At 27.9% G+C, this 18,276-nt stretch overlaps 4 protein-coding genes across 4 annotated transcripts in view; 2 read left to right on the top strand and 2 right to left on the bottom strand.

The window, feature by feature from the left end:
- The window catches only part of LOC132933256 (putative nuclease HARBI1), a 30,941-nt gene extending 17,936 nt beyond the window's left edge, over positions 1-13,005 (bottom strand). Inside the window, exon 1 of the mRNA XM_060999569.1 lies at positions 12,718-13,005. Within this exon, the coding sequence (XP_060855552.1) occupies positions 12,718-13,005 (288 nt within the window). The remainder of the gene's footprint in view (positions 1-12,717) is intronic.
- On the top strand, positions 6-9,443 carry LOC132936774 (zinc finger MYM-type protein 1-like). Its single transcript, XM_061003541.1, has 10 exons — positions 6-20; positions 6,617-6,835; positions 7,031-7,219; positions 7,327-7,570; positions 7,682-7,877; positions 7,973-8,300; positions 8,378-8,630; positions 8,695-8,949; positions 9,029-9,265; positions 9,358-9,443. The coding sequence occupies exons 1-10, from the start codon at positions 6-8 to the stop codon at positions 9,441-9,443; spliced, it is 2,022 nt and encodes a 673-aa protein (XP_060859524.1).
- Positions 13,006-13,296: 291 nt separating the features above from the next.
- On the bottom strand, positions 13,297-14,631 carry LOC132933255 (SCAN domain-containing protein 3-like). Its single transcript, XM_060999568.1, has one exon. It carries the CDS (start codon positions 14,629-14,631, stop codon positions 13,297-13,299), a length of 1,335 nt encoding a protein of 444 aa, XP_060855551.1.
- Positions 14,632-16,423: 1,792 nt separating this feature from the next.
- Positions 16,424-17,167, top strand: LOC132933254 (uncharacterized). Its single transcript, XM_060999567.1, has one exon. The coding sequence runs from the start codon at positions 16,424-16,426 to the stop codon at positions 17,165-17,167; it is 744 nt and encodes a 247-aa protein (XP_060855550.1).
- The last annotated feature ends 1,109 nt before the right edge of the window (positions 17,168-18,276 follow it).

Below are 18,276 nucleotides of genomic sequence, written 5' to 3'. Positions count from 1 at the left end.
GGACCATGAGCTTCATGAGTGTGAGATTTTTTAGCTATAATAGTGCCATTTTCCATTTGTATAGCTGTGCCTTTGCAGTACACATTAGGTGTAGCACAGATATAGTAACTGTAATAATTATGTTAGGGACAACATTTTAACTAACCATTTGTTATGTATAACTGTAATTTTTTAATAAAAAAAAAAATAATGAAAATTTGATCTTGACTTACCGTTTACCTCCACGAGTTTTATTTATTTTATAGTGAAATCCTTCGTGTTCCAATTCAAAAAAAAAAAAATAAAACAAACAAGCAAGCAAAGCAAGGTAAAATAATTTTAATAAATTTTATTTAAATAAAAATGATCAAGTAAAATGGAATTGTATTTAAATGATCAAATGACAAGTACAAAAATGTAGAAACAAATTACGATGAATCAATATTTAGGTTGAATACACTGAATACAAATACTGTTGTATAACACTGCCGTCATAAGTAAAAACGCCTCTAGTTGAACGATTTTGAGGAAAACGCGTTTTTGTGATTTGTATTTTTATAAAATCATAACATCTTGTACATTATAATTATTTAATTACTTCGAAATTAGTCTAGACGTCTAGACGTCGTACCCGCATATTGTGTTGTCTCTGTCTTACTCAAAAACGTGTTGGCACGGGGAATAAACCGAGAAGGTTACATAACTAAGAAACGAAATTTTCACCACGTGAAAAGAACTTTAGCTGTGCAATATCGTTTTTATTTTTTCGATATCACTTATACGAAAAAAGTTCTTATTGTTTCAAAATCCTTTATTTTTCAAACTTTAATAACCTAACCGATAACGAATAAATAAAATCGATATTACATAGCCAAAGTTCTCTTTTTCGGTTCTTACCCACGCAAAACAGTTTTTGCTATGTTGTACATTTGTCAATTATGGACTAAAAAATATAATTGGTATATTCCAACTCTTCAATAAATATTTTGAACATTATATGGTGTATACAAAATGTCCATATTCAGTTAAAATAGCATGTAGATTGATTGTATCGTCTTGTAATCTTCGAGGCTCAATGCAGTGACACCTCTAGATCAAATTTATGTTCTCAAAAAAACCGTGTATCGTGTTTAAGTTTGAGAAATTAGAAAAACAAAATTTCTCGTCAATTTTTTTTTTGAATAATTCAAATATTGAACACTTTATTTACCTACTTAATAATTGAGATAAAAAAACTATTACTGGCTATCAAATGATCTAGGTACGCTTCTGCTTCGATCCTCGAAGGTTTCATAACGATAGGACTTTTATTGAAGAATTTAAGCTTTTAGATAGGTTTTTCAATTTCGTATTATATCGAAAACCTAAGTCATTCAATATAAGTTCTATCGTTATGAAACCTTCAAGGACCGAAGCAGAAGCGTACCTAGATCATTTGATAGCCAGTAATAGTTTTTTTATCTCAATTATTAATTAGGTAAATTACGTGTTCAAAATTTGAATTATTCAAAATAAAAATTGGCGGGAAATATTGTTTTGCTAATTTCTCAAACTTAAATACGATACACGGTTTTTTTGAGAACATAAATTTGATCTAGAGGGGCCACTGCATTGAGCCTCAAAGATTACAAGACGATACAACCCATATTGAAGGTACTAGTACTTCAAAATGTATATCCAATGTTGTGTTGTTTGCTCAAATATATATATTAGAGTGTATTGACCTATTATTTTATAGGTTTTAATTTGTTATTCTTATATACCTATCGATTTATAATAATACATAATGAGCTACACGCCTACTAAAATAAATGCGAAAAAAAGTTCAAAATATTTATTACTTAAAATGTTATACAGACGTATACTATAAGAAAACGTCTGGTTATACGAATAATCACTTAATGTATTTTTCAACTTTTTGTTACTCCGATTACGGGCGAAAAAATGATCGCACGTATTTCGACCATAGACCATTTTAGTAATCACTGTATCTTATGAAAAAACCAGTCTGTTTTTGTTCATGTACAAAATGTATCTGAACCACTCAGAACCCCCTGCAAAAAAGTTCTAATGCTGTGCCTGATAGTTATTAACATAGCATAGTGTGTACTGAAATAATTCAGATTTGTTTGTTTAATTAATATAAGTAGTATTAAAACAATTTTGTTAATTTAACACAAGAAATCGATAATATTTTTAATAAAATTAACTTAAACTATAAACTCAGTGGTTTATTTTATTATGATTGCTTCTAACAGTAATTCAAGAAAGATAATGTGTTTAGTGGTGCAAATGTATGTCTTCTTGCCAATTATAAAATATTAGGTTGCTGAGTAGGTATAATATTACATATAAATAATAATGTTTATTTTAGTGGCAGTAAAAAATCTGTATGAGGGATACATTTCCAATTTGTTCTACACTTGTGGGCTGTGTCATTATAACTCAATATTTTTGTGATATTAAAAATATTTTGAAGTACGGCCTGCAAATGAGTGTGGTGGTAGGGTAGTGGTAATAGTAATCTATGCATAATAAGCCGTCTAAAAACACAAATATCACAAATTTGATACAATCAGAATTCAATTAAAAGTTTAAAATTAAATGTCATACCCAAAACACGTATTATAAGATGTTACAATCAATAGGTATTAGGTAGGTACGTCGGTAGTATACAACTTAAGCAATTATTATATTAATTTATTTATTTTTAAGTTAGTATTGCTAACTTGTAGTTATAATTTATAAGCAGTAGTTAGGTTTTTAGATATTTTATATTAAGATTTTTGTATTTGTATGTTGAAAATGCTGTTATTTAATTTTTAAATATTCGAAAAATTTATGTCTCTCTGTTATCAAAATCTGTAATTCTGTTCCAGCCACAACCCGACAACCGTGGTATATACATAGATAATAAAGATATCTTTATTATCTATGGGTATATAGCACGATTTAAGATATACAGTATATATAGTATATTATTTTAAATCGTGGTATATAGTTTAAATAAAATATAATTATTATCAAATAATATAATAATTATCATTCAGTGGAACAATGATGAAACCTCACATACAAAAATATAATTTTAAGAAATTAAATGTTGGCAACACATTTTATGCCGCCGTCTTTCAACCCAGGTCTTTATCATTTAATATTTTCAACTATAATATCTTATCACGAATATTTGTTGGCTAAAATATGGTTCTGCGTAAAAATTTGTCGGCTAAAATACGGTTCGGGGTAAATAATTGTCGGCTAAAATACGGTTCGATGCAAATATTTTTCGGCCGTAATATTTGTCGGCTAAAATACTGTCGGCTGTAATATTTGTCGGCTAAAATACTGTCGGTTGTAATATTTGTCGGCTAAAATACTGTCGGTCGTAATATTTGTTGGCTAAAATACTGTCGGCCGTAATATCTGTCGGCTATAATACTGTCGGATTTAATATTTTCGGCTAAAATATAGCCCCTCTGAAACTCTGAATATAGTAATTGTTTTACAACGGACCAATTTAGTTTGTCTAGCCCCGATGCTAGTGTGGGCATTGCAATTTTTGAAATATTTAGCTTTATGGCTTCAATTTTTAGGTTGTGAATTGAAGATTTTAGGTCTTCATATTTAGGCTTGTGATAGTGTAATACTTTTGTTATTAAATGAAATATAGTTTTATGATTGCTGTTTATAGGTATGGTGTTTCCCACATTTATCTTTTGTAATGCAAGTTGTGGTCTGGTGTCACCGTATACTTTGCATATTAAATTTGCTATACCCTTATTCATTTTGAGGTCAGTAGATATACAGTGTGCTATAGCGAAGTTATCTGGGCAATTAAATATGCTACCTTTTACTTCTATAATATTATCGGTATTATTTATACAGTTTATCGCGTTTATGTAGTTAATTTTTAGCTGAATGTTTAAATTATTATTTAGAATAATATTATTGTCTTTAAAATCGATTAAGGCATTGTTTTTTATTAAAAAATTATTTCCTAGTATTATTGCGCTAGATAGATTTTTGACAACGTAGGTTTCTACATCGAAGTTGCATTTGTTAATTTTGATTTTGATTTTTGTTAAACCTGCCACGCATAGTGGTTTATTATGTGGTCCTGATAGGTGTATAGTGCTTGGCGTTATTGTATATTCTAAGGGTAATAATTCTTGTCGAATACAACATATGTTTGCCCTCGTGTCAACTGTTATTGGTAAAGTGATATTATTGAATTCAGCTTCGATGTAAAGGGCATCGGGTGAACAATTAATTTTATTTATTTGTTGATACGAGGATGCTGTAATTGAAGGTGAACAATTATCAGCCATGTTTAACCTTGCATTTAGTTTTTTGACTTGTTAATGTATAGATTACAATTGTTAGCGGTATGCCCGAATTTATTACAAATTTGACACATTGATGGGCGTGGTTTATTTCTAAAAAAAAATTTATCTTCTGAGTGATTAGTTTTGGAGCAGATTGAGCATTGTTTTTTTTGAATGTTAAAATCATTATAATTATATGGTGAATAGTTTATTTGTGACGTATTGTTTATCGGATTTGATGGGTGATATGATTGGTTATATGGTGTTGGATTCGTGTTCCAATCATAGGCGCAACTAGGTGGGGGCTTGGGGGGGCTAAGCCCCCCTAAATATTTTCATAGCCCCTCTGATAAAAAAAATTTTGAATCTCAGGATTTTGTAATTTTTGTGATAAAATGTATTAAATTTTATCATCTATATCTATAATCTCAATATTTAAACAAAATAATTATTAAGTTTGAAAATTATTTGTTATTCAGTGTAACTATAAAAAGTGTATAACAGGGTTTTTCCACATGACTTTGTATTTTCGTCAACAGCTCTATCAGCTGCTAACATTTGAGTATCTCATGAACCATTATATTGTTGTACACTTGTACAATGTACAGTTTTACAACACGCGAACACGGTGACCGACGCCCGTAGCCTGTTGCCCGTATTATATATTTTATTTTATCAGAAATCAATCGTATTATATTTTATTCATTAACAACCTCGTGGGACGTGAATCTTTCAAAAGTGTGAATTCTTATTATTTTAACGCTTATTATAAATAAATATTTTTTTAGATTCTGAGTGAAACGATGAATGTATTGATTTTACAATGATGTGTGTTTTTTTTTTTATTTTTTTTTTATTTTTTTTTTTTGTGTCTGTGTACACGATAAGTAGTCGAAATAATGCTTCGATTTTCGACTTCAGTATCTTGTTCGATGGGAAAGTGAATATCGTTGGTGCATTGGGGAGGTCAAAATTTTAATTTCCCAGTAGTTTTCAAAAGCGATGTGAAAAACAAAAGAAAAATTAAGGAAAAACGGGAATTTTTACGCAAAATCGATTTTTAACAAAATCGATTTTGGTTATTGGTGTAACTCTAAAACAAATGACCGTAGATGCATGAAATTTTCACTGGTTGTTTATATTTGCATTTTCTATACACAATACAATTTTGAAAATAATTTGACTTTTTTTGAACTGTTTACGGACATTGTCAGTTATCAGTTTTTTTAAATTTTTTTTCTATAAATATCAATAAAATTTTATTTGTTGGGTAAAAAAGCTTGAAAATTTAATAGAAGGCTCCTAGGTTATTGTTTCAAAGGCAGATGAAAAAAATTAAAAATCCTTAGTCACAGTTTTTTTTTATACACGTTTAAAGTTCAAATTTTGACAAAATACGGAAAATCACGAAAAATAGCAAATTATTTTGATGAGAATTCATAAAAATTTTTCTTTTTAAATCTAAGATTTGAAAATGTAATATAAAATTACTCATAAGTTTGTCTACCTTTATCAAAAAAAAAATGTCTAGAAGAAACTTAATTTAAATTTTTATGAGCGTCTGAAATTTATATTTTTACAACATTTGATATTTACTCGATTTCTCATGTAACAATTTTCTTATTTTATTGTAATTAAAAAACGAATGACTGTAGATACTTGAAAATTTCACTGAATGTTTATATTAGCATTTTCTATACACCATAAAATGTTGAAAATATTTTGACTCTTTTTGAGCTGTCTACGGACATTGTCAGTTTTCAATTTTTTTAGTTTTTTTTTCTATAAATATCAATAAATTTTTATTTGTTGGGTAAAAAAGCGTGAAAATTTAATATAAGGCTCCTGATATATCGTTCTAATAGCAGTTGAAAAATATTAAAAATACATATGCACAATTTTTTTTTATAAGCATTTAAAGTTCAAATTTTGACAACATTTTTCAAATTTATAATTTATTAATTATTTTCTGGTTAAAAATGTATAAAATGTTTAACTTTTATGGCTAAAGATTGAAAATTTAAAACAAGGCTCCGAGTAAATAGGTTATATATAAATTACTTTATTCACAATAATATCATCAAATATACTTGGTAAAATCATAGGCTGACTGACCGTTTTCGCTCAGAATCGTTTTTCTTATACAATGATATTATATCATTGAATTCAAATTTAACACCATCCATTACAGTGACCCACTTGTAACCTACTGTACAGCAGAGCGACATCCACTTATCCACCTTTTTTACTTTTTATTCTATTTATTTAATATGGAAAAACGTGACATTTTTAACATTTTCAAATTCAATAAGTCTAAATCTAACACTCCGACAACGGCGACAAGTACACCAGAAAATGATCAAAATATTGATAATCCTACAACATCAAGTGCTTTTAACGACATTATTTTAATTTCGGAGACTGCAGATAATTCTAGTGCTGATATTCACAACAATGTAGCTTATTCCGGAGACACATTTAATGATGATCTAGGTGATTTAGTATCTGGACCGAATAGACCAATACAAAAGGTAAATATTAAATTACATTTGGTACTTAGTAGTTAGTACAAACATTAGGTACAATTGCTTATAACTATTATTTATTAAATTAAAAATTATAACAGTGCTGCAATGAGTAATGACTAATGACTAATTATCATATTTGAATTTTTCATAAGTATATTGAATTTTAATATCGTTTATTATGGCTTTTGCTTTGCTTAGGAATATCCAAAATCAAAATTTGGTTCACAAAATCGCGCATTTTCATCTTCTTATTATGCTAATTTTGAGTGGTTAGAGTATAGTATCAAGAAAAATGCTGTATTTTGTTATGCTTGCCGCATGTTTGCAAACAATTTTGGTTATACTGAAGATACATTTATCAAAACTGGGTTTAATAATTGGAAAAAAGCAAGTTCTTCTAATTCATAATCTTATACCTATTACTCAGTAATTAGATATGTCATATGTGACATCTATTACAATCATTTTATTTTTTTAATTAAAACAATTTACAGATATCTTCAAAATTAGCGTCTCATGCTGGTACTAAAATACATGTACAAAGTACTGTAAGATTGTCTGAATATGTATTCAGTAAAAAGTCAGGGTCTGTTTTATCAAAAATGTGTACAGCCAATAAAGTTTTAATAGAAAAAAATAGAAAATATGTATCTCAGTTAATAGATATAGTTTTATACCTGAGCAAACAAGGAATTGCATTTAGAGGTCACGAAGAATCATTTAAATCAACAAATAAAGGTTATACATTTGAATACTTCTCACTTTTAAATTAAATTACTTGAAAATATTACTTAGTTAAAATAAAAATTTTATAATATCTCAATTTATTTATGTAACCTACTTCTTTAGGAAATTTTAAAGAAATGTGTGAACTATTTGCCAAACACCTTCCAAGTTTCAACGAAATACATGAGAGAAAAATAAACTTAACTAGTTGGCAAATTCAAGAAGATATAATTGACATCTGTGCAAACTTAGTAAACAAAGAAATATTTAAACAGATAACGGAAACGGGTTTTTTTGCAATAATGTGTGATGAAGCAAGGTATGCTAATAATTACCTACTAACAACTCTATGTAACAGGTACTTCTTGAAAACTTTATATAATTTATCAATGTTCATATTTTTTTTAAACATAGATGTTTTAAAGAAGAGCAGCTTTCAATTTGTGTGAGATATTCAGTTAAATTTCAAGTTTTTGAACGCTTTTTGGGATTTGTAAATGTATCAACTGGGCAAGACGCTAGTCACATAGTTTCAGCCATATTTTATTTTTTTGAAAAGCATAAAGTTGATATGAATGCTGTTAAGATTATTGCACAGTCATATGATGGTGCAAGTGTCATGTCAGGGCATCTTAATGGAGTCCAATCAAAAATTAAAGACTTTTATCCATGTGCTATTTACACCCACTGCATGGCACACCAACTAAACTTAATTGTTGTTGATACGTGTAAAAATATTAAGGTAAGCCTATGATACTTAAATTTATAAATATTATTAATTTTAAACTACATAGATGATAGATTGTCATTGTTTCTTAGGGAGCTCGTACAATATTTAACGTACTTGAAGCTGTATATGTCCATTTTTCAAGACCTTTAAATAATTCAAAGTTATGTGACATTCAATCTAAATTAGGTTTAAAAAAAGGCAATATGTTAAGAGTATGCGATACTAGATGGGTTTGCAGGTACAAAAATTGCGAGGCTATGTTAAATAATTTTAATGCAATTGTTAAATACCTTGAAAATGAAATTGATGAACAATCTGATAAAGATATTGCTCAAGCTATTGGTAATAAATTAATAACATAATAACTGTTCAATTTAATAATTATAAAATAATTAAAATTTTTTAGGCATATTAAGTTCTATACAGAAATGTGAATTCATTATTTTTCTTATTATTCTTAAAGATGTATTGAGTATAATGAACATATTAAGTAATAGTTTACAAAGTAAAACAGCAACACTTGGTAAATCTAAAAATATTATTGAGTCCGTTATAAAAACATTTGAAACATCAAGAACAGATGAGGAATTCCATAATGTTTGGAAAAAAATAGTTAATTTTGCTGATGAAAATAATATTAACTTACAAATTCCAACTATGGGTAATTATATTTGTATATTAAATAATGTTTATTTTAAAAGTAATTCAATTTATATTTCTGTTTAAATTTGTAATAAAAGGATCCAAACGTCAAAGAAGAGAAACTCAAAATCTTCATGATTATGTGGTGTTTGTAACTACTGGAGCAGAAAATGAAGTAGTAGATTCAAACACTACGGTTGAAATATACTGGCAAAGAGTAGCCTACATGCCTATTATTGATTCTATTGTAAGACATCTCAAGTATAGATTCTCCAAAGAGAGTTTATTTATGGCAAGCTCTGTTGAAAGTTTTATTAAAATGGATTTTGTTGAAAGTTCATATTTTATAAATCATTACAAGGTTAATATTACATTTTTTGATAATATTTTTTTCTAAATAATTTTATTGTGATTTTAATTGTTTTAGGATGTTTTAATGATAGATATTCATGCTTTAAAATCAGAAATGAATGTAGCAAGAAATTGCATGATTACCATAAAACCGGATTTTGATATTAATGACATTAGCAAAGTGATCGAAAAACATGTTTATCCCAATCTTTATAAGTTACTGCAAGTAGCAATAAGTATTCCAATAAGCTCAGCCACTTGCGAACGATCGTTTTCTTCCATGAGGCGTATCAAAAATTGGTTACGAACCAGTATGCTTCAAGACCGTTTCTCTAATTTGGCAGTTCTGAATATTGAGAGAGATATTGTTAACTCATTGAATAATGAAGACGTTTTAGATATGTATTGTATTAAAGACAGAAAATTTGTATTAAAATAAAAATAAAACTAGAGTCGAATTTGTACACCTATATGTATTATTAACGTAAATTATGGTGAATACGGGGGTGTGGGGGGCGTAGCCCCCGCGGGTCTGTGTTGTCTTGGTACTTTTAGCCCCCCCAAAATATAAGCTCTAGTTGCGCCTATGGTTCCAATATGGTGTATTGTTATATAATGTATTATATGTTTGAGGTTCTTGTGTACGCCATTGTTGATTGTTAAGTTTGTTTTGATTTTGTTTATTGTTGAGTGTGTGTTAATTGTTTTGTTCTATGTTATTTTGGTGTTGTTTATAAGTTGGCCACACATCATTTTTAAGTTATTTAATTCTTCACGTAATTTATCTAATTCATTTTCTTTTGTAGTTTTATTTGTGTTAATTTGTTGGAGTTTAGATTTTATTATTTCTGTTTCGAAATCAAGTGAAGTTTTAGGAGTGTCACCTGTTATCATAAATTCGACCATTTCATATTTCCGCACGTTACTTTTTAATTCTGTTAAATTTTTATTTCCCATTATTCCTATGTATCGTGCTATGGAGGGTTTTAAGCCTTTCATTATACTGCGGACCATTTCCTCTTGTGACATTTTACTATCAATGCGCCTACATAATGATTCAGCATCGTTAATGTAAGATACCGTGTGTTCGTCTGGGAGCTGTTTACGTTTTTCTAACATTAGTCGGAGCATATCGGTCTGTGCTATTGGTTCGAATTCTAGCCTAAATTTTTTTTTCTAGATCAGCCCATTTTAGGTCTTCACCACTATCTATTATGTTATCATAAAAAGTAAGGGCAGAACCTTCCAAAAATACAGGGATATATTGAGTTTTTTCGGCTTCAGTCCAACCATTTATGATGGCAGCTCTTTCATATTTTTTTAGAAAAGTGTCAATATTTTCAGAAATCGAACCTGTGAAATTGCTTGGTTTGAAATATGGTTTTTTATTGTCAGGCATGTTGTGTTTTATTATATTATCGTTAGATTTGTCAATTGGTTCCGAGATAAATGTTATATTAGTTATTTGTGTATCGAAATCGTCTGAAATGGCTTCCCCCTTTAAATATTTTTGTAGTCTAGCTTTTAGTTCTGGAACCAAACCAGTTGTTATTTTATTAGGTGTCTTCTAGATAATTCAATAATTAATTTTTCTTTATTACATTTATTTATCCAACTTGTTGAGATAGCGGTAAAATCGATATCTGGGAATTTAAAATTATCCTGGTGGGTTTGGTCGGATTTTTGCATATGTGAGATTTATTATTAAATATATTAGAAGAATAATATAAAAATACAAAAATTTTATTTATGGAGAGTTTTTTTCTAGATTTTTTTTGTTAATTGAAAGGTTGATGAAAAGCCAATTGGATTTTATTTAATATACTGATATAAAAATGTGATCAATAGTTATTTGTATTAGTGTTGATTGATTATGATTTGTTTTCTTATGATGAATTATATCTGTATATATATTATATATACTAAATAATTATGTTATTTTTGTTAATTTCTTTTAAGGTTAAATTAATAAAATCTCGTAGTAAGTGTTTGTATGATAATGCATGTATAATATATAATTATAATGTTTTTGATTTGATAAAGTAATTGTGAATTGTTATAAAACTATATATTCGAGCTAGGTATACTTTTTTATTTAGTGATTAAATTAGTTAATTAGACTATTCATAAAATAATTGATTTTTTTAGTTGATTTTGTGAATAATATATCAGTCTATTAAATAATTAAAAAAAAAAAGGAAATTTAGTTTGTTTTTTTTTTTATTATAATAAAATAACGACACCTAATGTATATTGTGTATAGTATTATATTATGTAAAATAAAAAAAAAATAACATATATTTTTTCGTTTTAAATATATATTTTTTATTGAATTTTAATTTTAAGTTATTAAATAATTGAATTTTGTTTTATCTAAAATAAATGAGTCTTACTTTTTATAAATAAATTAAAATAGGTATTTACTCTAAAAATTGAATAAAATAAATTATTATTATTATACTATATTATATTATAAATAAAATATTACTTTAAATTTAACATAATAATCTTATGAATGTATTTATTTATTTCTTTTTTTGGTAGATTATATTATTATGTTTTAAGAAGAAATAGGAGCAACTGCGGAACCAACAATAGGTAATACCGATACTATATCATCTGATATTGTATCTCCCAATACCAGTGGTAAACAACAGGGTACAAAACAACGACGCTCGGTCAAAACAAAAAAGGTTGATGAAGATGAAGATTCTCAGCTTATCAAAGAGTCTTTTGAAATTTTAAAATCGTCTGTTGACGTAATGAGTAACCCATATAACAGTTATGGACAGTACATTGGTTGCATACTGGTTAAAAGGGCATTTTCAAATATTTTGTTCAATGCCGATATGGGGATGTTGTCATACACCAATACGGAGCCACAGTACTTTATGCCCGATGCACCCCCTCAACGATATGGAAGCTCAAGCTCGGCAGAATATAGTATATCACATGGGTCACCCTGGACCACAAGTACACAGCACTCCGTGTATGACTCAAACCTTGGGTCCTCCCAAACTCCGACTCCATCCTCGCAACCAACTGTTTCCCAGTTGCTTCCATCAACAACTGATGAAACACCGCAAGACCAGAACAACCCAGAAACGAGCAATTTATTATTTAAAATGTAATTATTAAAATTTTAAAATATAATTTTACATTTTTTTTTTTATTAACTATAAAGTTATATGAAATTTGAAAACATAATTTTACATTTTTTTTTTCATTAACTATTAAGTTATATGAAGTTAGTTTTTTTTTTTTGAACACTACCCAGAAAGAGGCAATTTATTATTTAAGATGTAATTATTAAAATTTGAAAACATAATTTTACATTTTTTTTTTTATTGACTATTAAGTTACATAAAGTTAATTTATTTTTTTGAACACTTTAATTTTAAAATAAAGAAATAATTAAATATGTAAACATACATACCTTAATATATTCTTGAAGTGACTCATTTATTGCATCACATACTTCTGGAATTATTCCAGATATTGTACTCTTTGAAATCCTGAATAGATATTGCAGACTTGTAAATGAATCACCTGTGGCAAGGAATCTCATTGTGAGAGCCAAACTTTCTCTTGCAGTTATTGCTTCTCTCATGTTAGTATCCATTCTTGTGATTTTTGGACAGACCAGTGAAGCAAGATATTTGAAATCCTCCAATGTCATACGAGTAAAATTTTTAATTATGTTATCAACAAGTTCGACTTGCATATCTTTCATAAGTCGATTACCATACTGCAACCGTTGATGAAACAAATTTCTGCACCACCAACGTCGTTAACTTTGCATTTTTTCTTTTTTTTTCTTTTTTTTTCTTTTTTTTTTAAACTTGCATTGCAATAATAGCAAACCACGCAGCTGCAACTGGAGGTACTGGCGCCATCGTTGCCTCACATAAACTGATGGCTCACCCTGAATCACCTAGCTTCGCGCATCTGATACGCATCGTGTAAATAGTTAAAAGAATCAACTTCCTCGCGAGGCAGCCTCGTAAATCTTGCCTCACGCATCAGATTCGCGTCGTGTAAACCCGGCTTTAGATACTCTTCTATGTTTAACATTAGGTATTGGTATCTGATATGCATTACATACATCGAGAACTTTATCACACAGTCTACAATATTCATCTTCATCACTTCTTAGACTTATTAAAGTGTTCTTTAATGCTTGAACAATTTTTACAGCAGATAACAAATTTAAATCACGAGTCTGTAATTTAGCACTCACTATTTGAATTTGAGCCAAAAGAGGTTTCATCACATATAACGCAAAAATAAAGTTATAACTTTTCATTTGGTATATTATTCCATTTGCTTTTAGTCTGACATCAGATTGTGTTGTTGTTTTAGAAATTTCTATAAGACATTGTAACAGAGAATTATAATTTTTTTCTATTGCTGAAACTGCTTCAGATCGACAAGTCCATCTTGTAGTTGACAGAGACTTAAGCGTTTTCAATTTAATATTTGTTTCTTGGACAATACGTTCCAAAACAGCATGTCTACTAGGACTTCCTTCTATGAAGCTAAATATTAATTGGACACACCCAAAAAAATCAAATATCACACGGTTTTTAATACTCAAACAATCGACCAATACCAAATTCAAACAATGTCCATAACAGTGAACATATGAGATGTTTGGGTTAAGTTCTTTAACTTTTGCTTGTACGCCCTTAAATTTCCCTGACATTGCAGATGCTCCGTCAAAACAAACTGCTATCACTGACTTCCATTCAATGTTTAAATTAGATATTTGGATAGATAAGCTATTGAATATAGCTTCAGAAGTAACAGAAAGTAGACGTTGGATACCAATGAAATGCTTTATTGGTTGGCACTTTTCTTCATCAAAGTATCTTATTATCACTGACATTTGTTCATGATGCCCTACATCTGAAGTCTCATCAGTCATGTTAGATACTGTCCGATTTTTTATTTTTGATTGAATTGTACGTTTCATAACATTATTTATGCATATTAATAAGTCATTTTGTATACGGTTGCTTAAATATTTTGCATTGAGGGCACCCTTCTCTAAATGATTTGCTAATACATTATCATACTTTTTTAAAACATCTATAAAATCCAGGAATAATCCTTTAGAAACAGAAGACATATTCTCATGATGACCTCTAAAAGGTTTCCCACTTTTTGCCAAACAAAGTGTTACATCAATCAATCGCTGCATTATACTTCGATTATGTTGTCGTTGTTTTTCTCTTTGACTAATTAATAATATCTTACAATCATCAAGAACAATGTTAATAGATTTACCATTTAAAAAATCACTATGTGCTTTTACATTATGAATATGATTTTTTGTGTTTTGATGCATTTTAAATTTTGATGTAGCATTATTCCAATTTTTAAATCCTACTTGAGTAAATGCTAAGTCAGTATATCCCGCATTAAGTCCTGAAGATGCCACGAACACACGGCATGGAAAGCAAAATGCACGGTCAAGTTTGGGACTATATTCCAACCAATATACCTAACCTAACCAACTTAAATACCAGGACTTATTAAAACTTCTTAAAGTGTTTCCAAAGGATAAACTTCTAATATAGGACAGAAGGGTCCTTTCATTATTCTTTCTTTTTTTTCAAGCTGATACTTGGGTAATGCATTCACTGGATCACATGGGTCACATATTTTATCTGATAATACATAAACAATTCTATAGTAATAAAAATCTAAAATTTACTTTTATGTATACAAATTTAATAAAATAATATTTGATAATAGTTACCTGAAGTCAAGGAATTAATTTCACTGTCATTAGTATCACTAATAGAACTGGAAGGCAGATTTTTTCCATTTACATCTATAAAATGAAAAAATGGCAAAAATAATAAAATCATTTTTAACTATAGTAAATACATTTTTTTAATTTGTACCAAGTAACATTGTTAATTTATTTGTAGAATTTAAGGCATTGGTTATAACATTTGATTTATTATAAAATAATGATTTCTAGTGCAAATACATAAATAAAAGTAAGTAGATATTTTAGTTTTTAAATTTAAATTTCTAACCCTGATGATAGTTCAAATACAATAATTTAGAAACAAATTTATTATCATTAATTTCCAAAATTTTCATTTTTATACTAAATCTAAATAAATATTTAATAATACATGAACAATTCTATGAAAATAAAAATCTAAAATTTACTTTTATGTATAAAAATCTAATAAAATAATATTTTATAATAGTTACCTGTAGTCAAGGAATTAATTTCAGTGTCATTAGTATCACTAATAGAACTGGAAGGCAGATTTTTTTCATTTACATCTAAAATGAAAAAAATGGTAATAAAAATAACTGTGTAGGCAACCTATTGCAATTAACAGCATAACATCATATAACTTACCAGTTTTTATTTGTTTTGGTGATGAATGCTTAAAAAAGTTATACAAGGTTGTTGACTTTATTTTTCGTGACATTTTAAATTTTATATCACGTAACTATAGTTAAATACTTAAATATACTGTTTACCTACTAAACTTCTTTATAATTAATATATTAAACACGCGAGTACACTACCCACCATAAAATAATTATTTTGCACTACGACTACGCTGACAGGGATTCTTACAGTAAACAACAACAGTCACTAATGTGTTCTATTATCAGTTATCACAATTAATAATAGTTATAAATAACTTTTGGTGTAGCCACTTTTACGATACCTAACTATCGACAATCGAGCCGCGATAACAGAAAACGATTTTAACCGTGTATCGTACATACCAGCCTGCTGCACTTACGTGTGACCGCGGGCTTGAAAAAATTATAAATTTAAAAAATATTATTTATCTATCAATCTATTTCTAAAATGAACTCGCTGGGGGTGCAGTTGCATACCCTGTACCCCCCGTGTGCACGTCTATGATCTTATATGTGCGTTTCTATCTAAACTTAGATTAGATATCAAATAAAATTGTTTTAGTGCCATATGTTTTACTTTTATTTTAATAATACTAAATAATCAATTTAAAATGCAACTAACCTTTGTTAAATGCCAGGAAAAATTAAAACATAATGAAGATATACTTGAATGTTCAATATGTTAAGATATAACTCACTTTTATTTCGTTGGATATTCTGAGCAAAACTTTAAGAAAATGTCGAACAATACAAAAAATAGATTCACCTGTACAAACTGCAAAACTATTACATGCAAGTCTCCAAAATCAAACGCTGCTGAAATAAATTTTGGTTCTTCAATGGAAAAAAACATTGAAGAACTTATGAAGTCGGTATCGTTTATGAGCGCACAGTTTGATAATATTAGTAACAAACTTGATAATGTAATCATTGAAATAAAAAATATTAAAATTGAAAACGAGAAAATAGTAATAGAGAATAAACGTCTATCGGAAGAAGTTGATATCTTAAAATCAAAAATTGATGAAATAGAACAGTACAACTTAGGAATATCAGTGGATATTACTGGTATACCGAAAACTCAAAGTGAAAACTGTAAACAAATTGTTGAAGAAATTGGTAAGAAAACAAATACTGAAATTGATGTTATTGAAGCCTATAGAATAAACACGTCTATATCTAAACGCAGTTTAATTGTAGCAAAGTTAGCTAAACTTGAAATGAAAAAAAATTTAATTCGCAACGTGAAGTCCAATAAACTAACAACTCAAAAAATGAGTAATGAGTGGCACAAAGAAAATATTTATGCGAATGAGAGACTCACGAAACTCAGAATAACACTTTTTTATCAAACGAAAGTAGCTGCTACAACAAAAGAATACAAATTTGTCTGGGTGTCCAATGGAGATATTCTTGTGAGAAAAAATGAAAACTCAAAAATCGTAAAAATCAAGTCATCTCAAGACATCAATAATTTGTAGTTAGTACACATATAATTTTAGTAGGTACCGTTACAAATGAAATATATAATTTAAACTAAATGAATATGAATCTACCAAATATTGATCAAATATCAAAATTAAATAATATTAAATCAAATTATGTAGATTCCATAGGTATCATCACATTACTTGATGATACTTTCTCAATTTTTCAAATCAATATTAGTAGTATTAGTGTTCATTTTAATGATCTGACTATTTTATTAAGTTCTGTGAAAAATTATTTTAATATTATTGTACTGTGCGAAACATGACTTTTATATGATTATGAATTTAAATTAAATGGTTACAAAACTATAAATTCGTTAGGAACCTTAAATAAGAGTGATGGTGTTACTGTCTTAATTAGAGAATCAATAAATATATTAAAAATTGAAAAACAGGTCTTATTAAATTGTAATTCAATACAACTCATATTTAAAATTAATGAATTAATATTTTCACTAATATGCATATATAGATCGCCAAATGATAACTTGGAATCTTTTCTTACAGGCATAGACCTTTTTTTATCACGAATAAATAAACAACATATAAGTATTATTAGTGGAGATATCAATATTAATATAATGGAAAATACAAATATTAGTAATGATTATTTAAATATTATGACGATAAATGAATTTTTACCTTGTATAAATAATTTTACTAGAGTGACTAATCACTCGAAAACTTGCATTGATCATATTTTCATTAATAACATAGATTCTAATAAAATCAATTCATATATTTTAAGGTGCGATATAACAGATCACTATGCTACAATTTTGACATTATCCAATATTAATAACAACGAAAGTTACAATCATAATAACAATTTTTCAAATAAAATAGACTTTAATCATCTAAATTTATTAATTCAAACTGAAGATTGGTATGCTCATTTGAACAGTGACAAAGTAGATATTATGGTTGAAGTTTTCAATACTAAAATTAATGAATTCATAAAATACTCATCTATATCTAAAAATAATAATTACAAATCAAATAAAATGCGCAAATTAAAAGAATGGATTACAACTGGTATCGTTATCTCTATTAGAAATAGAGAAAAATTATCTGCTAAAATAAGATCCAGGCCTTTTGAT

Source organism: Metopolophium dirhodum, chromosome 1 (genome assembly GCF_019925205.1).
Source record: "Metopolophium dirhodum isolate CAU chromosome 1, ASM1992520v1, whole genome shotgun sequence".
Lineage (NCBI taxonomy): Eukaryota > Metazoa > Arthropoda > Insecta > Hemiptera > Aphididae > Metopolophium > Metopolophium dirhodum.
Note: the sequence above shows the minus strand (reverse complement) of the source record. Positions and strands in the feature narration are given on the sequence as shown.